The sequence below is a fragment of the Pantherophis guttatus genome, chromosome 3 (assembly GCF_059756535.1).
Source record: "Pantherophis guttatus breed Tessera chromosome 3, ASM5975653v1, whole genome shotgun sequence".
NCBI lineage: Eukaryota > Metazoa > Chordata > Lepidosauria > Squamata > Colubridae > Pantherophis > Pantherophis guttatus.
Genome location: NC_142065.1, coordinates 78,894,837 through 78,916,857, shown reverse-complemented (window position 1 = coordinate 78,916,857; position 22,021 = coordinate 78,894,837). Strand labels below are relative to the sequence as shown.

General features: G+C 35.5%; 1 protein-coding gene across 5 annotated transcripts in view; it reads left to right on the top strand.

Annotated features, from left to right (window-relative positions):
• SSX2IP (SSX family member 2 interacting protein) overlaps positions 1-22,021 on the top strand; it is a 30,994-nt gene that overhangs the window by 1,912 nt on the left and 7,061 nt on the right. For 3 of the 5 annotated variants that reach the window (XM_087889885.1, XM_034437115.3, XM_034437114.3), the window contains exons 2-11: positions 2,429-2,556; positions 3,931-4,097; positions 4,236-4,436; positions 8,029-8,139; positions 9,384-9,519; positions 10,127-10,202; positions 10,285-10,462; positions 18,142-18,292; positions 20,254-20,390; positions 21,160-21,333. In XM_087889885.1, coding sequence (XP_087746011.1) covers positions 2,514-2,556; positions 3,931-4,097; positions 4,236-4,436; positions 8,029-8,139; positions 9,384-9,519; positions 10,127-10,202; positions 10,285-10,462; positions 18,142-18,292; positions 20,254-20,390; positions 21,160-21,333 — 1,374 coding nt within the window. In that variant the 5' untranslated portion in view covers positions 2,429-2,513. The remainder of the gene's footprint in view (positions 1-2,428; positions 2,557-3,930; positions 4,098-4,235; positions 4,437-8,028; positions 8,140-9,383; positions 9,520-10,126; positions 10,203-10,284; positions 10,463-18,141; positions 18,293-20,253; positions 20,391-21,159; positions 21,334-22,021) is intronic. The other 2 variants (XM_087889887.1, XM_034437117.3) reach the window with 1 other exon arrangement.

Genomic DNA, 22,021 nt, shown 5'->3' with positions numbered 1-22,021 from the left:
ACATTCAGTGAAGTTATACTTGTATTGCATTTGTTAGTGAGTATAGTTTTTTTTCTCCCCAAAGTGCACTGTTCAGGTAGGTTCTTTGTAATCATTACAAAAAGGAATGGCATTGGACCTCTATAACTTTTGGCTGTTCCATCCCAACATAATGTCTATTACAAAGTTATCTGCATCACTTTGAAAATAACCCGATTCAACAGTGGCAAAATTCTTAAAACCAGCTGTTGTTGTTTTTCTTGCACAATATTGCATCTTGATGGAGGGAACCTATTCTTTTTAATTGGGTGGGAGAAATTGTTTCAAGAATTGGAAAAATAAATGAAAATGATTCTGCAGTTCTTATAGAATATTTTGAATTGTAAGTTTAAAAAAAAAAACACCTTTGAGCCCTTTGAGGATGCTTCATTCTAATTCATTCCAGAGTACACAAGTTGGGAAAAGTTAATTTCCTCCGAGTTGGGAAAACATGGGTTGTGCAGGTCTTCTTCATCTTTCATTGTGCTTAATTTATATATAAGCATGCATGAAAGATATCCTATTTAGAATATTTAGAAAGCAAATATAAAATATTAGAATTCTTAAATATTAGATGTAAAGTTATATGCACTTTTGAATGGCTTCTGGGGTCTCTTAAATTTCCATTCACAAAACTGATTTTATTTCACCTGGTTTAGAACATTCTGTACAGTAGATTGCTTGCTTACTGAAGGATTTACACTTCTATAAATTCATGTTGCAAGAATTTTTCTTGCAACAGTTGATGTTTCTTGTTATGCAGCATCTTTTGAGGGACTAGTAAAATACACATTCTTAGATATGAAAATTAGACATGACTACAAAAGAATTCAGTATCAATATTCTAGATACTTTGATTTGAATCCGTTGTTTCATCATTGGTAAAATACTTTGCTGTCTTTTGGAGAGCAGTATGACACTACTGCAAAAAGACAACTGAGTATGAATCTTGGACAAGGACCTCTTTTTGGTGGTCATCTGAATGTGTTGCTTAAAGTGCGCCTTATGTATATGTATATTAAATCTCAACAACATGAAACATTTCAGAATATATAATCAAATTGATTAAACCAACCTTTCAGATTACAGAATTTATCTCAAATTATAATCTGTATAAATATTGATAAAAGAAATACGAAGCAGTTACGTTGAACACCACTAAACAGTTGTAGAGAAGTGGGTGTTTTCTAATTTAGAATTAATTTTGCATTATCTAAAAATATATTTCTGTTCAGGCTGTACTGACAAAGAATGGAGAACTGATTTAATATAGCTAGACCAAGCAGTGCTGCTTACATTTATCATATTAAGAATGTGATAAGAAATTTATCATATTAAGAATATTAGGGATGAGATAAAATGAAACAAATCTTGACATGCAAGAATTAAAATGCTATGCTATAGTTAGTGATATTAGTTATTTTGAACCTGATCTTGATGAGTATTTAACTAGATAAAGAAGCGAGTTCTGAAGTTTGTGCCTGACGTTCTTGCCATGTGTAATTGTTGCTGCATGGAATTGTAAACCATGTAAAATTGACTTGACAGCAGCAGAATAAATCAAGGCACCAGAAATGATTATGTGACAACATTATTTAATCTGATTTAGACTTGGTGGTTACATTTTTCTTTCCACCTTTGAAAATGAAGGATTTTTTTTAAAAAAAATATTGTTTGTGAATTTGTTAGAAAAACAATCCACAGAAATATTTGTAGCGGTATTTCTTTTCTCCATGTATATTTCCAAACTGTCTTGTAATGTGTAATGAGCATAAAAAGGGCAGTAAAATCTCAAAGAATCAGGTGGAACTTCCAAGATTAAATTTTTATGACATTTAATATATTTATGCTTGCATGTTTCTTATGTACAGTGCATTGCAATAGTTGAACAAAATGAAAATACTGTTGTACTTTCAACTTAAAAAGGTCTTATACTGCTTACAGAAACTGTCTTGTAAAGGCAATACATCCAATTCAGGGCTAGGTATCCTGTGATCAATAGGCTCATGCTATGGTGGATGTCTCTGAATTTTTCTTCCGCAGATCAGGGAACATTGGTAGTTTGTTACAGCAGCCTCCATAATCTTTGGTCCACAGATAAAAGATTAAAAAGTTCGCTGGCAGCCCAGCAAAAATGTTATCCACTTGTTTCAACTCTGTTATTTTTAAAATTCACATTGATGATAAGTTCATTATTTGCCTTATATTTGAGCAAAATATCCTATTTATTGGTATTTGCAAGCATTGGGGAGTATGAATTCAAATTCTTTGTCAGATGGGTAACTATATAAATATAAAATGGAAAATGGAAAGTGTGCTTTTACCAAGCAGGATGTCTTCTAGGTCTGCTTATGCTCAGGTTTGGTTTAAATAGTTTCATTAATTTAAATTAGTTTTTTTGCTATTTTAGGCAATGCTGACATAGGAGGCATAACCCACAGTGATCATAATGGTCCTCTGCTGATTAATGAAGCTTCCTAGATGTGTTAGTTGCTATGGGAGATTGGAGCAGTGTAACAGTGGCAGATCTGTCTTCAGGTAAACCAAGTGATGTGGAAATTTCAGAATATTTATTTGATTTGTAGTCTTGGCAATTCATATACAGTGAATTGAATAGTGATGCAGTAAAATACCCACAGTAAAAGACTATAAAGACAGAAGCACCACCACTACCTATGAGCCTCTATCCCTCTCCTCATCTCAGGAAAGGGGTGGTATTTTTGTCACAAGCAGATTCTCTCAGGACATCTGAATCAGATGGGGTGAAATAAAGAATAGGACACGGGTGGGCAGTATTGTGTATTCAGTTGCTGAAGAAAATGTGGGGATCAAACAAATAATCCTGGGAGAAACCATCAGCTACTTGAAATTGCTGACTGATGTATGTTAATGCCAATGTGTACTCCAAAATGAGGGGGCACAGTGGCTCAGTTGTTAAGATGCTGAGCTTGTCAACTGGAAAGCTCACAGCCTGGGTTTGAGACCTGAGTGCTTCACGAAAAGGGTGAGCTCCCAATACTTACCCCAGCTCCTGCCAGCCTAGCAGTTTGAAAGTATGTGAATCCAAATAGGTAAATAGCTACTGCTTCAGGGGGTAGGTTACCACGTTCCGTATTTTCATGTTGACCGCATGATGATGGAAACGTCGCTCATCAATGCAGGTTCCCTTGGCTGAAAATTAGAGATGAGCACTGCCCCCTTGACTCAGTCAGAACTGGACAGGAGAAGACTTTAAATCTCTTAAACTCCAAAATACCTTTTTGGAATTGAATCCAAAACACCGCATAGGTCCTGGGTTTAATGCAAGAGATTTAATAGCATTCACATATTTTAGCCATTCATAAGCTAGTACTCTGGACATCTGTGCATAAAATATGTAACATTTCAAATGTGAATGCAGAATGATATTGTGGCTTATAATTCACTTTGCTGTAAACCCAGGCTTGGCAGACCTGTTACAGATTTTCATATATTTTCATTTAATAGCCAGTGGTAAATTTAATATTTTCCATGTGTCGTGCTAAAGTATTACAGTATGGAAAAGCATATAACTGGAAGAAACAGCACATTGACATATGAATTGGAATGCTAGCATAATTATTTAATCAAATGCAGGTTTCTCTATTGAAGAGGTATTGCCACAGATGTTGTAGAATGGTTTCGATAATAGCTTTCTTAATAAAGATTGGTATATTAATTATATATCCCTTCCTTCATCTTTCTGTAATTTGAACAATCATGGCTCTCAGACTTGGCTTGAAGGTATTTTGAATAATCTTTTTTACCTTAAAGGATAATCAAAATACTTTCAAGCCAAGTTTGAGAGCCAAGTCTAACTCTCAAACTGTTGCTCTCTTAAATCATGATTATTCTTTATAGGTTTATGACTGTTTGAACTTTTTCCTTTCCCAGATAATAATATTACTTGGTATACCTCATCCAGAAATATGTCTCCCTCAAGTTTAAGTGTGCCTCAAGTGCAAAACTCAGCACTGCCTCTGTCTAAAAGCATGCACAGCTTTTTCAGTGTCCTCTGCACAGAAGAGAATATTGAACAGAGCCTCTCCTATCTTAACAAGGTAAAACATAATTTATTACCAAGAGGCTTTCCTGAGGGATACCCACCCTTGCAGCCTCAGTCCTAGAAATTGATAATATGGCTCAGATTTCACCACCGTCTGAGATTGATTTAAAAATACTCTTATCTGTTGTGGTAGGAATTGACCACGCTTGGCTTCCCATCACTTTATGCTGATCCCAGAGGCAAAGAAGTAAGCATAGTTTCTGTATTAAACTGTATGAATGAGCTACTGCTGATGCAGCGTAAAACTCTACGTGCTCAGGAAGAAACAGAAACCCAGCATCTGAAACTGGGCAGCGATATGGACCATCTGCAAAACTGCTACATTAAATTAAAGGTAACATTCTATATTACGATACCCCTTTTTAATATGTAAACATGCTCTTATTTTCTAAAGGTATTAACACATCAAATTTGTGAAGAGATATTTGAACATAAATGCTATGTCATCTTTGATCCTTTTTAATCTGTGCAAGTCAATCTTTTGCACACAGAAATTAGACCAGGGTATTTGTTGTCTTTGAAAATGTTCAACAGTTAAAAACCGGAGCTCAGCTGAATGTTTTAAATTAGATTATTTCTAGAAAGATTCTAAAAATAATACTTGCCTATGAACTTTTTGCAGTGTCGGAGAAATGTTATTACAGATTGTCCTTGACTTACAGCCATTTTTTTACTGATAATTTGAATTGCCATGGCACTGAAAAAAGGGATGTGTGACCAATCCTCACACTTAAGACTGTCACAGTTTCCCCATGGTCACATGATCAGAATGTGGGTGCTTAGCAACCAGCAAGTATTTATAATGGTTGCAGCATCCTAGGGTCATGTGATTGTCATCTGTGATCTTTTCAGCCAGCATCTAACAAAGTCCATGGGGGAAGCTGGATCCACTTAATGACTGTATGATTCACTTAATAACTACTTTGTTTATAAAAAGATCATAAAACTGGACATGGATCATTTAACAAACACTTTGCTTAGCAACAGAAATGCTGATCCCAGGGGTAGATGTAACTCAGGAACTACCTGTACTCTTTTTATTTCTATAACTAGAAGTAAAGAATAATAATAGAATTATTATTCTATTATTTGGTGGGGAGATCTGATTTTATTAGGATTTATAAATGTTTAATAAATGCAGAAACCTAAGTGTAAAATAGTGTATACCTCATTTATACTGATAAACACTTGCTTAGATACATGTAGAAAAAATGTAATAATCCGTGTGATGATTATATTGACTGATTATGGGCCATCAAGTCATGTTTGACTTCTGGCGATCAATTATTCTAGTATAGTGCTTCCAAAACTACTACTAAATGCTGGAGTTTGCATTTGTGTATGTTCCATGGTTTTTCTTTATTGAATATACCCTTTCATGTTGGAGACACTTCTGGGTTGAGGGGATTAGCCAGTGACATCACTGTTGCCCATGGGATGCCTGTGGCAACCCCTTTCATGTGCCCATCATGTTGCTGGAGCAAATGATGAGAGCTCATCCCACCACGCAGCAGCAGTCTGGTCTTGAATGCGGGCTTGCTGACTTCCAACTCCGCATCCTAATCACATGAGCCACCTCGCTCCATTGAATATATTAATATATATGTATGTTTATATTAATATAATATAGGAATATTGAACATAATATTCAATACTAATATATATTATCATGATAATAGTGAATATATAATAGCTAATATTTGGTTTTTTAATAGCCAAAGATTGACTCTAAATGAGGTAGTTAAATTGCAACTTAATTCCAGCCAATTAGTAATGCATCCCTAAGGTGAATAGACAGGGTTAGAGGCAGAGAAATTGTGATCAGGTGAAAGGGTCAAGATGTTTCTCTCAGTATTGTCAAACCCTTAATTTTCAAAATTCCATGGAAATGATTTGTTTAAAAAAGATTAGAGGTAGTAGACATTGCTGGTTATAATAGCAATGCAGATATAGAAACAGGAGGAAAGTTTCACAAGGCAGAATGTGTATTCTGACCCTTGCCTTTCTTTCACCTTGTGAATTGAAAACAAATGCCAGATTATTTCATTTTCTTTCTTTGAACACTGTTGATTAGTATTGTGTTTTTGCTTGCTCCTTGTTTTTTCTAAAGAGAAAATATGAGCAACTTGTAGTTCTACTTGGAAGAGAGCCAGCATGGTATGGAGTATAGTGGTTGGACTAGTATGAGGGAGATGCATTCCATTCCTCTCCCCACTGTGGAAGCTCACTGGGAGACTGAACACTCTTACTCAATCTCACAGGGATGTTTGGGGGAGGGGAGAATGGGAGGAAGGAATGGTGTCAATGTTTCTTCTAAGGCAGAGAAATAGATGCGGAAGTCAAGAGCCATAGTATTGCAGGCCAATTCAGCTCATTGCCAGGAGTTCAATCCTCACTGGTTCAAGGTTGATTTGGCCTTCCATCCTTCTGAGGTCAGTAAAATGAGGACACAGATTGTTGGGAGCAATATGCTGATTCTGTAAACCACTTAGAGAGGGGCTGTAAAGCACTGTGAAGCAGTATGTAAGTCTGAATTTATTACTAGTGCAATTATGTGTTCTGAGCAGCTATTAGGCTTCACCTGGGCAGCCCTGGGCTAGGAGGTGGCTTAAAGGAAACATTGCCTGGAGTAGCTTTTTGGCTTCCATTCTCCATGTTTCTGGAGTTGCTGGCAAAGGAAAATTCTTTCTCTAGGGCTTGTTGAACTGGGAGTTAGTCTCTTGCAAATCAAAAACTACCTGTACTCTTTTTACTTCTAAAACTTCAAGAATGTGTAGAGGTATTGCAGTGCATTGGACCATCTCTTTTGACAGCTTAGACACCACTGGTTCCCACAGTGTCCCTTTCCTCATTGACTTGCTTTCTTCCCCCACTATCTGTTCATGTTTGTGGATTTCTGGGTCAGGGTTTTTTTTTTTTTTTTTGGAAAATTGAATCTTGGGCAGAGGTGTTTGATGTCTGCTGCATAGCCTGAGCCTGCAGAGGCACAGTTTAGAGGGGACATTGTACTTTATGCTGTCTTGAGCTCTTAAAAGAGGTGCAGCATACAAAATGATCTAATTTAAACAATACAGTCAAAAGACGAACAGAGGAAGCAAGCATTTCGTATTGACTCATCAGTATCTACATTACAATAACACAGTTAAAATCAGCCTTAAATATAAGATCTAGCAAGAGCATTAATTCAATGCAATACGAAATGCTTGCATCTACCTCTGTTCGTCTTTTGACTGTATTGTTTAAATTATTAAAAAGGACTGTTTTAAATTGAACTAACTGAAAGAACAAACAGCAGTAACAGTTAAAAATATTTTAAAGTAAATAGTTGCCAGTGAGTAAGCTGTACTTTCAGTTTTATACTCCAAATAGTTACAGGTAGTCTTGACTTATAAACTAGAGTCATAAGTTGTGACAGTCATAAAACTGGTCATGACAAAACTGACCCAAGTGAACGAACTGTTTGTTTGCAACAATTATAAAGTGAACTCATTCTTTGCTATGGGGTATTTTTGCTGAAGATCGGAAGTAAAAGCTAGTTTTCAGAAAAAACATAAATTGCGATCACAGGACTCTGGACACTGCAAACAGCTATAAATGAAAGTTGGTTGCTAAGTACCCAAAATGCTGTGACAAGGGGGTGTGCCTGGCTCACAGAACTTAGGAACTGGGTTGTAAGTGCCTTTTGGATGGGTCTATCATAACTTTGAAAGCGACCAGTCATAAGTAGAGGACTACCTGTATGCATAAGACATTTTATAAAGTAATACATTAACTCTGTGTGTAGTATACAATATATCTCAATTTTCCTCAATTTTCTTTTTTAAAAAAAAAATAGGCCTTTGTTTCCCGTTGGTTTAAAATCTTGAGATATTTCTCATATACCAGTAGTAAATTTTAAACATTTAAATGATTTTGCTTTTTATTAGGAGCAGCTGGAATCCTCTAGAAGAGAAATTGTTGGACATCAGGAAAGGGATAGGCAACTTCAGTGTAAGAACAGGAATCTTCACCAGTTACTGAAGAATGAAAAAGACGAGGTTAGTTAACCTTGTATGTCTGTGGCAAAATCACTGGACTTGGTGGGTTTTGTAAATATTCCTAGTCATTCATTTTAGAACTATGTCACCCTATGGAATTATTGCAGTTCAGTTTGTAGCAGCCATTGTGATTACATTTTTACATTACATTATATTATTTGTCCTGCAACTTCGTATTCTCTGATACTGAGGCCGTACAAATGAATAGCTGCTCTCCACCATTCATGGTATATTTAGTGATCTTTGCTTAACAAACCATTGCTTAATTCGATGTGTAACTCTAGTCTCTGTGCTACCCTGTTTCCCTGAAAAATAAGACCTCCCCGGATAATAAGCCCAATTGGGCTTTTGTGTGCATGTGCTAAAATAAGCTCCCCTCCCCAAATAAGCCCTCCCCGAAAATATTTAAAGGCATGCGCAGCTGGTCCCCACTATTTCTTCTGGTTGGGGTTAGGGAGACAAAGCTGGAAATCAGGTAAGATGACAAAATGAGCCCCATCTTGCTCCACGCGCCCCAAAATAATAAGACCTCCTCGAAAATAAGGCCAAGTGCTTATTTCAGGGTTCAAAAAAAAATAAGACCGGGTCTTATTTTTGGGAAAACTCGGTAGAATTAATCATGTTTCCAAAGAAATACAAGAAACAATGTGTGCAAAACCTTCAGAAGAGTTGTGTGGCATCATATCTGAGTGAAAACAAAATATTTCTCTTAAATGGAGAAGCAGCTATACCCTTTGCCACTCATAGATGTTTCAGAAACTGTCTCTGACTTTAGAAAGCAAGGCAATTTCAACAATTGAGGTGAAGTGCTTTATTCCCTTCACAAAGTTCTGCAAAGCATATTTTGGGGGGATTTTACACCAGTCTATAAAGAACTGTCATTTCAATTTGGCCAAGAAGATGAGGGAAGAAAATCTGTGATATTTAGCATCTAATGAATTCTGTGAAATGTTGTATCTGATATCTATCTGGAAGTGCTATCTGGAAGAGACAACAGCAAGCATATAGATAAAAGAATTCCAGCGTTGTTTGTATGAGAATGACGGCATTCCAGATAATTACAAATGACTTCCTGACCTGAAGCAGCCTACAAAAATTACTGAAACTATCCTGCCTTGATGACACTCTTAAAGAATTATTACTATCTCTTAGTGGATATTCATTTGTGGTTAAACCTCTGATATAAATGTGAATTACTTGGGATTTCTAAAACATGCATGTTTCTTTAAATGTATGCATTTTAGATTCAGAAGCTACAGAATATTGTGGCAAGTCGGGCATCCCAGTATAATCATGACATGAAGAGGAAAGAACGAGAATATAACAAACTAAAAGAGCGGTTTCATCAACTCCTGATGAGTAAAAAGGATAAAAAAATAGGTATAACCATTTATTATGGTAAAAATGGTGATATAGATGTTTGCTTCTGCTTCGTATTTTAATGTGACATTGAGTGATCTATTAGAAGCATGGAAAAAGTAGCTAAAATACACTGATGGATAAAAGTTGGAAAAGTTCTTCTTTTGGGAATGTGTACCAAGGAAGTTACTTATTAAGGATAAATAGATATCCAGAACAAAATGTATGATAAACTCCAATATAGAATAGATCCTATAGTATCGTTCATCTTAGATGCTGTGTGTTAGCTTGATTCCAAACCTAATCCATCTGAAACAAAATGACTTTTTACATTTACTTACTTGGCCATCAATTACACATAATATCACTGTGTGTAGAACTTTTTTTTCTAAATGAAAGTACATTGGTTTAGTTTAAATTAAAAAAAGTTTCATCTATGAAACGGAGGAAGGTTCTGAGAAGACGAGTAATGAAAGTATGTAGAGAGGAGATGTGATTTTGGTTTAATTTTGGGTTACAAATTTTGAAATATAGCAGTCAGTCAGCTCAGCTCTTCCTCAAGTGACAAGTCAGTTTTTATTAAAGATCTCTAACACATTGCTTTTTAAAATTATTTTCCTTGTTATAGCTATCGATATTTTAAATTATGTCGGCAGAATTGATGGCAAGAGAGGTGCCTGGAGAACTGGGAAAACAGAAGCTAAGTGAGTTGGACAGTAAAATGTTCTTTTTTGCTTGCTACTGTATTTCATATTAAAATACTTTAAGAGGTTTTTTTTTTTCCAGAAATGAAGAAGAAATGTTCAAAACTCTCTTAAATGAGTATGAACAGCGGCAGAAACAGCTCCTAGTTGAAAATGCTGAACTGAAAAAGTTACTTCAACAAATGAAGAAGGAGATAATTTCTTTGCTTCCATCACAGAAGCAGATGCCTAAAGAGAAGATTGAAGATAACACTGGGCCTGTAAGTGTGTATGTAGCATATGTTTAAAACAAAACTGCGTTGCTAAATCTTGTGAAACTGTTACAGGTATTCCTCGACTTACAACAGTTCATTTAGTGACTGTTTGAAGTTACAATGTCACTGAAAAAAGTGACTTATAACCATTTTTCACACAACCCTTGCAGCATCCCCATGGTCATGTAATCAAAATTTGGATGCTTGATAATTGGTTCATGTTTATGGCAGTTGCTGCACCCCAGGCTCATGTGTAATCACCTTTTGGGACCTTCTGACAAGCAGAGTCAATGGGGAAGTCAGATTCATTTAGCAATTGGGTTACTAACTTAACCACTGCAGTGATTCACTTAACAACTGTGGCAAGAAAGGTCGTAAAAGGAGCAAAATTCACAACAACCATCTCACTTAGCAACAGAAATTTTGGGTTCAATTGTGGTCGTAAATTGAAGACTACCTGTGCTTCAGTCATGTGTGATTTTGGTTTGGTTTTAAAGGGATGGAATTGAATTCACTGGTTATATTTTGGGCACATCTGAACCTTTTGGGGATTTTCTGTACCATTTTTTTGGGAACAAAACTATTGAAGATAAAACTAAGAATAAAAATAAAATATTTAATGTATAATATTTAAATATAATTAATCATTAAAATGTAAAGAAATACTTTAAGAATCATCAAATCAAATAAACCTCCATTATGGTCAAAGACCAGCATAAGGGGGGTGGGCTACAAGGAATTTAAAGGCATTTAAAAAATACAGAAATAAAATTACATAGAAAGATAAAAAATATAAAAACAAAAATCTAGGAGGGATAAAAACAATAAATGTTCTTTAAATTGCATAATTTTTTCACTTAAGAACAGTAATAAAACACTAACATCATGTGATTTTAAGTTCCACAATTGAGAAGTTCAAGTCCCCATATGTTGTAAGGTTCATAAAATGTTTTCTTTCTATATCCAATACTCTATCTTTTACTGAGGATGTGAATCTGAGTCAGAGCATCTATGATTGATTATTATTGATTGCTGTTTCTATTTTGGGCTGTTTTTTCCCCTTGCAGGCTACTCATAGTGACTCTCTTTTGAGTCGGACAACCATAGAAATTCTTTAGTAAATATATGGATTTTTTTTTCCTATGTAAAAACATAAGAGAGGAATAGAAAAGTTTCTATATGGTTTCCAGACCATTAGTCTTTTAAGAGGAAAGAATATAAACCAGTTAAGGCTTTAGAATTCTGTGCAGGTTCAAAAATATTTTTCAAACTGTAAATTATTTTGTAACATTTTCACTTTTATATTCTGTTACACAGATGTAAGGATAGGCTTGTGTTGGAGAACCTGAACTCATAGTAATTGTAGTTCACAAATAACTTGCTCTAAGTGGACAAATTATTCTAATCGGGGGCACTTGATTCTTGTTTCAAAGCTGTTCTGTTCTGCCTTCAGTCCCTTCCACCATTATATTAATTAATACATCCCTTAATTACCTTTATTCTCTTTCAATATACTATGCAGGATAGGAATTCAGTGTTGTTACCCTCTTTACGCAGTAGGTGGAGCTAGTACTGTTCTTTGACCTAAAGAACAACCTTATTATAGAAACGATGCAAGTGTCTTGGTAGGACAATCAGCTATAGCTAGTGAAGTGATTAGTTGTGGTACATGAGGAATACCAACACATAGCCAAGAAAGAGAGCTTTCCCAAGATTGTAATTGATTTAATATATTACATAAATAAATATAATAATATTTAATAAATATATAATCATAATTTTAATTTTTTTTTGAAGTTAATAATAGTACTGTAAATAAAAATGCACACAGTAAATACCCATAACAAAATACAAAGGAAACCAGTAGAATTATCTTGCCATCAGGGAGAATAATATACACTATAAAATTATTATCAGAATGAAACAAGAATGGAACAAGAACTAAAGATGACCTCAATTAACATAAACGGACTAAATTCACCAACCAAAAGAACACACACATTTACAAAATCACATAAATTGGAGATGGATGTCATAATCTTGCAAGAAGTCCATATTAAAAAAACAACACTAAAAATTATTAGAAAACCAAAGATTAGGAACACTATACACATCATTAGTGGATCAGAAAAAGAGAGGAGTTGCAGTATACATTAAGAAACAGATGGACGGATTTTGATGATAGAAATACAGTGTCAAAAAAAATATTATTAATATCGATACATGCACCCAATGGAAACCAAAGTGAATTCTTCAAAAAAAATACATAACATAATTAAAGATCTGGAATATGAGAATATCTGTATCATAGGAGATTTCAACGCAATCATGGACACCGAAAAAGATTATCAGAGCAATAAAAAGAACAAAACCAGGAAAAAAACATTACCGGATACATTCAAAGACATGGCTGACGAATTACAATTACATGATGCTTGGAGAGAGGCGAATAAACAAGCGAAACAATATACATTCTATTCTGGCCCACACCAATCGTGGTCCAGAATAGATATGGCTTGGACGACCTCAGAATTTAGGAAAGAGATAAAAGTCATTGAAATATCACCAAATACCTGGGTAGATCACAGTCCAATAACAATAGTATGGAAAGGATACCGGAAACAAAAGGTGGATGATGGACACTGGAATGATTAAGGACAAGGAATATTCACAGATGATGGAGAAAGAAATGAATATGTTTTTTCAGATAAACACCAAAGAACAGACAACACTCCAAAACCTCTGGGATAATGCCAAAGCCTACATAAGAGGCCTTACCATCGCGTATACAGCAAAGAAAAATAAAGATAAACAACAGACAAGAAACAACCTATTAACAGAACTCAGAACACATGAATTAGAACTGCAGAAACAACTCCACAATAAAATAATTAAAGGAAAGTTAAAACTTGTCAAACATAAAATTAATTTAATTACACAAACAGAAATTGCACAGAAAATCAAACTGGCAAAACAAAAACACTTTGAGTATGCAAATAAAACAGGTTGCTGGTTAGCGTACAAATTGAAAAAGGAAAAAAGAAGAGGACCATATACCAACTACAAGACGAAAAATATACTACATAAATATACTACATAAATCAAGGCAAAAAACTTATAGCAAAAAATTTCTTTCAGAACCTTTACAAACAAGAAATCAGGGAAGAGGATATTAAGGAATATTTACGTAAAACAAATATCCAAAAGCTGGAGGAGATACACAAAAGAGTCATTAAATAGATCAATTATCATGACTGAATTGCTGGAAGCAAGGGAAAAAAAAAACAGTAAAACTCCCGGACCAGAAGGCATACCAACAGAATTTTATAAAAAATGTCAGCACCCAATGGACGAGTTCTTACTCCAAGTTCTCAACGATATACTCTTAGAAGCAAAAATTCCCAATTCCTGGGCTGAAACCATTATTACACTCATCCCAAAAGAAGACACTGATCCCACACAAATCAAAAACTACAGACCAATATCGCTGTTAAATGTGGATTATAAACTGTTGGTCATTACACAGAGACTGAAAACAATTATTCATAAATACATCCACTCAGACCAAAATGTTTTGTTCCAAGAAGACAGACCAAAAATAATATGAGAACAATCATTAACGTCTTTGAATACTATGAGAAAAAATTGGAAAAACAACTGGCCTTAATTTTCCTGGACGCGCAGAAGGCATTCAATAACTTAAATTGGGGTCTTCCGTTGGCACCGCCGGCATTGCGGGTGGTCTTTTCGGACCGCCAGCCCCGCGATTCCGTTGGAGCCGTTCTGACAGCGCTAATCAGCTGTCAGACGGCTTGAAAACCTCTCCTTCGGGAGAAGAAGGAGAGGAGAGCCGGTGGGCAAGGGTAGAGCTCCCCGGGAACCCCTGGAGCAACTCCAGGGGCTTGGAGGGTGAGAGCTCCCCGTTCAGCCCACTGAAGCTCCGGATCCATGGCGACTCCGTTTTAAACGGAGCTAGACGCCAGCGACCAACTCTGCTGTCAACAAGGAGACTAATTGATTCCAAAAGCAGGCAGAACGGAAGCAGGAGAACAAGCCTTTGCAAGTATGTTGCTTAATTCCTGGGATACATTGTTTCTACTTGATTTTGCTGAACTGAAGGAGGAAATGGCGTCTTCATTATGGCTGGAGTGAAAGTGAAAGTTAAGTGCTTGTTAATAGATTTGTGCTTAGAGACTGGACTTAAGCTGCTGGGATTTGAGAGCTGGGTGTAGAAAAGACTATCTTGCTTGATAAACTACAAATAAATTTGAGAAAGTTGCTTGAGAGATGTTTTGGCTTTGAAAAGAAAAATTTTCTTAAAATAATATGGCTTCCAAGCAAGGAGTTTCTGAAAGTGGTGGAAGCTCTCTAATGGCGTCAGAAATGACACAGAGAACTGATTCACAGAGCCAAGAGGATTTTTTCAGAGACCTTACAGAATTTATAAAGAAAGCCATGAATAATCAAATGGCAATTATTAATAACTTTACAGCAATCATGGAATGAAAATTTATAGAGCTGGTGGAGGATATAAAAGCAAATGAGGATGTTTTTGAAGGAAAGCACAATGACAATGAAGGAGACATTTTGATTAAAACAGAGAAGCTGGATTTGGCTGATTCTCAAGAATCTTCAAACTCTCTTCCTGCCCTTGTGGAATTAACTGACAGAACTTTTCAAAAATATAATTTGGAGCAGAAAGAAGAAGAAACTGATCAGCCCTACGAGGTTTCGGAAGATTTGGCAGAGGCTTTCACACAATTAATTGAAATGCAACAACTGGACTTTTTTTTGCAACTCATCGAGTTAACTCTTCGTTCTATGAACTGACTGATTATATAAGCAAGAAGAGTCTATATGGGGGCTCCAAATCAGAGGAAATGATTCCAAGAAAAGGGCAAGTTTTAAAGATACATCAACCTCCAGTTGAAAATCAAAACCTCCTTAAAATAAAAGTAAGAGGGAGGAAGAAAGATTGGAAAAAATATAGAAAGAAAGGAAGACTAATTACAATGATTAAGTAAATGAATTAAGAATTCAATTAATGATTAATTAAGGTTTAAGAAAAAATATTTGAATTTTGAGAATAAAAGTAGGAGGGAGAGTAAAATGATTAAGAAAATGAACCAAGAATTTCTTATATGTTATTTTGAGTTTAAAGGGAGGTTGATGAATAATTTGTAGAAGGGGAGTTAAGGGGTCTAGGGAGTTATAGTCTTGCATTAACTTAGCATATTTTAGCATATGTTTGATAAAACTTATACCCTGTTTTTCTTCTGGGAAGTCGGGGGAGGGGGGTGGGAAGGGTGGGTGGAAGGGTGGGTTTATAAATGTTTAAATATACAAGGGAAAATGTTATTTGTTTGATTATAAAAAATAATAAAAACTTTTTTCAAAAAAAAAAAACTTAAATTGGAATTTTCTTATATTACAATTGGAGGTGATGGAATTTGGCGATAAATTTTTAAACATGATTAGGAAAATATACTCCTCCCAAACGGCAAAAATTATGATCAACGGGGATATGACAGAAAAACTTGAGATATCAAAGGGAGTGAGGCAAGAATGTCCTCTATCCCCATTATTGTTTAATATCCCTAGAAATCTTATTAAATGAAATTAGGAAAGACAAAGGAATAAAAGGTCAGAGAATAAAAAAAGAGGAGTATAAATTGCAAGCCTTTGCTGATGATACGGTGTTTATCTTGGAACAACCAGAAATAACAGGAACTAAACTGTTAGGGAAAATAGAGGAATATTGATCAGTGGCGGGTCTCAAAATCAATAAACAAAAAACAAAAACATTAACGAAGAACTTGACAAATGCACAGGAGAAAGAATTAGAGGATAAATTAGGAATACAAATGGTAAAGAAAGTAAATGATTTGGGAATTTGGCTCACCAACAAAGCAACATCAATTAGAGAGGATAACTATACTAAATTAACAAAACAGATTTAAAAAGATCTGGAAATATGGAGCAAACTACAACTCATTTTTAGGAAAAATTGCATCCATTAAAATGAATATATTACCCAGACTGCTATACCTCTTCCAAGTAATTCCGATTTGGCCAGGAAAGGATTTTTTCAAAACTTCGATAAAAATGATAGCAAAGTATATTTGGCAGGGGAAGAAGGCCAGAATTAAAACAAAATGCTTGCAAGATACCCAGGAGAAAGGAGGATTAGGGTTACCGGACTGGGATCTGTACTATAAGACAGTATCATTAAATTGGATAAGAGACTGGATAGATCTTAAAAATAAGAGAACACTATTTCTAGAGGGATTTGACCTACAACGAGGCTGGCATGCATTTTTGTGGGAGGGAAGAGATAAACATCACGGATACTTCCAACAACACATTATTAGAGGATCATTACATAGAACATGGCAAGAGATTAGAAAAATACATTATAATAAAATTCCAAGATGGTTATCCACCATGGAGGCGCTGATTTATCCTAACGCTATGGACACGGAGAAAATGAGAAACTACAAAGAACTACTGAACAATAGAGGAGAATTACAATCGAGACAAGAATTGAAAGAACAGGGTATAGACATTGATTGGTGGCCATATTTACAAATAGAATCAAGGTATAAAACAGATCGGGTACAATTTGGATTCCAAAATGAACCAAATGAATTGGATAAAATTTTACAAGGAAAGGACGAGAAAATGATAAACAAAATATATAATTACTTATTAAAATATAAATTAGAGGAAGAAGTGGTTAAAGAAAACATAATTTGGGCAAAAAATTTTGGGTATAGTATCGAATTGGACAAATGGGAAAAATTATGGACTGTAAATTATAAACTGACAATGTCTATACCCTATAAGGAAAATCTATTCAAAATGTTCTATCGATGGCACCTCCCACCAGCGCGCCTAGCAAAAATGTTTCCAAACATCTCTCCAATTTGCTGGAAGTGTAACGCACAAAAAGGAACATATTACCATCTATAGTGGTCATGTCGAAAGGCGAAACAATATTGGCAGGAAATAAGGAAAATGATAGAAGAAATTACAAATCAGAAGTTGGAAATGAAGCCAGAAACCTTTCTGCTTGGAATAATCACAGCACAGTATGAGAAAGAGATAAAATACTTAATTATCCATATCTTAACTGCAGCTCGTATACTCTTTGCCCAAAACTGGAAACATGAATACATACCGACAGAAAACAAAATAATCACTAAAATCACAGAATGCGCAGAAATGGATAAACTTACAAAAGAGGTACAAGAGAAAGATGACACAGAGTACTACTTAGCATGACAAAAATGGTATAACTGGTTGGAGAAAAAGTTAGAAATACATTTGTAGGGACACTAAAGAATAAGATCAATTTTGAGACAAAATTTTGAGTACCAATTAAGGAGTGTAACAATTTAAACATGGAACGTACATTAATGCTTCACATGTAAATACGTAAATATACAGATATATAGATAAATAAGGGAAAAATAGTCTACCGATGTGACAACTTTAAGAGCAAGTCGTAAGACTTGATGTTTGTTTGTTTTGTATGTTGTATCGTATGTATGTATGTTCGTTTGTACTTTTTAACTAATGAAATTTATTAAAAGTTAAAAAAAACTATTATCAGAATGAATAGTTTTGGATCTTCTTGCTTTTAAATATCCATTTTTAAAATGCATATTTATATATCTTTTCAGATTCTCTCAGACTTGGAGGAAGACTCTGGAGAAGCAAATAAAGAAGACGTGTGGGAACTTTCTTGTGAAACAGTGCGTGAACAGCTTGCTAATAGCATTCGAAAACAGTGGAGAATGCTGAAAAATCATGTTGAAAATCTGGATAACCAAGGTGACGCCTATTTTCCTTACAACAATTATTTGATTTCTGGTTAGGCAGAAGGCTAATATGGTTTGATCTGGATCTTGTGAACACCAAAAATGTTTTTAGCCATAGAAACATAACGTGTTCATTAGCGTAATAAAAAGCCTGGAAGAAAATTGTGTTTCAGATATATAACTATACAATATAGTTATAAAATATTATTAAAATAGAAAAATCATGAAACACTATGTATTTTCTGTATTCTTAAGCATATAGTGACTTTTCTGTTTTAAACACTTCTATTTTGAGAAATTGCTTCTTTTTATAATTACTTAAGGTTTTGACAATATTCCCATTATCTTCTTTCCAAGAATTTATGTCAGTTAAACTGAACGTTGTGACAAACATCCTGCTACCAATGGGGCAGCTGAATAGGCGAATGCAGAGAAATGATATAACTTTTAAGATCGGTTTAATTTTGATTTAGAGTATTAAACATAAGCATAGCGTATGCTTATGTTTTTTTCTACATTATATTTATAACCATGAATGGTTACTGTTTGATTTTGCTTAACATTTCAAAGAAATTACACTTTTTATAGCTGGAAGTCCTTAATGAACCCATTGATATTAGTGCATATATTTTCTTTTATTCCTTTCTTCTCTAGGCAATCATGTCTAATTCTACTCATTTAAGACAAAGCCTTACCAATAATTTTTTGGATTTTTACATAATTATTTTCAAACAGCCATGTTAATCTAAAGGATCTAAATAAAAGTCATGAAATCCCAGAGATTATAAACAATTAAAAAGCAATTTAATGGCTTGTCAGTTGAGAGGATTAAATAGATTTAATGAAAATATGTTTTATATGGAATTCTATTATATAGTGTTTGCTAAAACCAAATTCAGTAATACAAATTAATGCAATCAGTTGTCTACACAGGTGGTCCTTTACAACCATTTGTTCAGTACCTTACAAATTTATAGCTGCGCTCAACAAGTGGTTGTTATAACTGGTCCTTGGAATTCCAACTGTTACAACATCCACTTGGTCACATGATCACAATCTGGGTGCTCAGTGCCCAGTTTACCATTATGATGTCTTAACAAACTGTGGTCATGTGATTGCAATTTCCAGAATTCCCTGCCAGCTTCCCACAAGCAAAGTCATGGCAAAGCTGGCAAGAAATCGGAAGTTGTGGTCATTTGAGGTCCTTGCTTAACAACCCATGAGGTTCTCACTTAATGGCAACAACGGGACTCCCAGAACTCCCATCGCTAAGCAGTGCAGTCATGTGACATTGCACTGTACAACCATGTTTTTTACCAATGGCAATTCCAATTGCTCTCATAACCCAAGGACTGCCTGCACTTACCTTTACTTCTACCTGTAACTGACTACAAACAATGGCATGACAAAGTAGCAATAATGGTGCACTATTATGATCTGCAAGAAATACAATTTGCCTGCAAGCAAGAACTTGTGGGTAGCCCTCGACTTGAGATCATAATTGAGCCCAATTTTTCCATTGCTAAGTAAAACAGTTGTTAACTGACTTTTTCCTCATTTTACGATCTTTCTTGCCACAGTTGTTAAGTGAATCACTGCAAATGCTAAATTAGTAACACGGTTGTTAAGTGAGTGGGTTCCCCATTGACTTTGTAGAAAGTGATCATGTGATCCTAGGACCCTGCAGCTGTCATAAATACAAGCCAGTTGCCAAGTGTCCAAATTTTTACTATGTGACCATGGGTATTGTAATAGTTGAAACTGGTCATAAGTCACTTTTTTCAGTACTGTTGTAACTTCAGTTACTAATTAATGATTGTAAATCAAGGACTATCTATACTACATATCAAAGAAGGGATATGTCAGAGCTGATAAATATGCAATATACTTTGTAAATTACTGATTAATTGAATACATACAATGCAGTGTAACTAAATGCACCAAAAATAATCAAGCACTTTTTCAAACTTGTAGTATCACATGTATATTCTGGCTCTCTGAATGACAAAGATACAGTCTCACGACATGAGCATGAACTGGAAGTCGAAGGACTGCAGCTGGAAATTCAGCAGTGCAAAGAGATGATAAAAACTCAACAGCAACTTTTACAGGTAAGCATTCAAATATGTACCAGTTTCAAAAAAGAGATGAAATTTACAAGAAGAATAAAAGAAGTGCATCAGACCCTACTCCTGCTTGTTGCCAGTTATAAAAATAAAGAAAACCATATCTTCAGAATTGGCATAGCAGTGATCTTCAGAACTTGTTTAACATTCTAAATATTTAATTGGTTTTGATATATAGTATTGATGAAGAAAGGAACATTGCATGAATCATCCACTTCTTTCTATTGCTTGGAACTAGGCTAGTGTTAACATTTTCTTATATTCGCTGTAAAGAGAACAGTGAGTGTGGTGGCAGCCTAGTGGTGAAGATGCTCACCACCCACTCAGAAGGCTAAGAGTTCAATCCTAGATAGCAGCAGATGTTTCTCCTAGGATGCAAAGGAAAAAAAAAATCTGCTGTGAACTCTGTGTGGCATCAGGAAGGGCAGCCAGCCAGTAAAAGCTCAACTCCATCCAGTCACCCTGACTCTATCCCGAATTAAGAGTCATAAACTGTAAAGAGAACACTATTCATGTAGAGTTTGGTTTGGTTTGGTTTTGCTTATTTAGTAATTTAGTTTTTGGATTCTCCTTTTCATCCTATATATTCATCTGACTTCTGGCTTAATGTGATACCATTTGTTTTGTTCCAGTTAGGTTTTTAATGTTATTTGATTAACTTTTTCTGGCAACTAATGATAACTTGATTGTGGTCAGGGAGGTAGCTTTCAAATAACCTTATTTGATTTTTCCGTACTTCACATTCTATCTGCAGCAGCAGCTAACTGCTCCCTGTGATGATGATACCAATATGTTGCTACAGGATTGTTACTTGCTGGAAGAAAAAGAGAGACTCAAAGAAGAATGGAAGTTGTTCAAAGAACAAAAGAAGAACTTTGAAAAAGAGCGCAAAAGCTTTACTGAAGCAGCTATTAGATTAGGACTGGAGGTACTTTTTGTTTCATAAAACTGGAGGAAGTTTTAGGAATTTCTTAGGCCCGTGATGGCGAATCTATGGCACGGGTGCCACAGGTGGCACATGGAGCCATATCTGTGGGAACGCGAGCGTTGCCCTACTCAGCTCCAGCGCACATATGCGTGCCAGCCAGCTAATTTTTGGGCCTTCTGGGCCCACCTGAAGTCGGGAAATAGGCTGTTTCCGGCCTGTGGAGGGCCTCCCAGGTGTGGGATGGAAGGCCGTTTTCACCCTCCCCAGGCTCCAAGAAAGCTTCTGGATCCTGGGGAGGGCAGAAAATGGGCCTACTGGGCCCACCGCGTGCCAAAAGTGGGGGTAGCGTGGGGAGGTCATGCACGCATGTGTGAGGGGTGGGGTGCATTGAATTATGGGTATCAGCACACGCATGTGCGACCCCCCTGCATGATCCCCACTTTTGGCACGCGACAGCAAAAAGGTTAGCTATCACTGTCTTAGGCAATCAGATAACCAAGAATTATATCCATAAATGCAGTAGGCTTTCTTTTTACTTCATATATGTTTCACGTGGGGATTGTTCAAAAGGAGGAATATTTATAACAGCGTGCACTTTTTTACTTAAAAGATAGATTGTCCTGCTATCACTGCATACAAGGCTGTTTTGAAAAGTTGGAGTATTTCATTTTCAACTATATAACTCAAG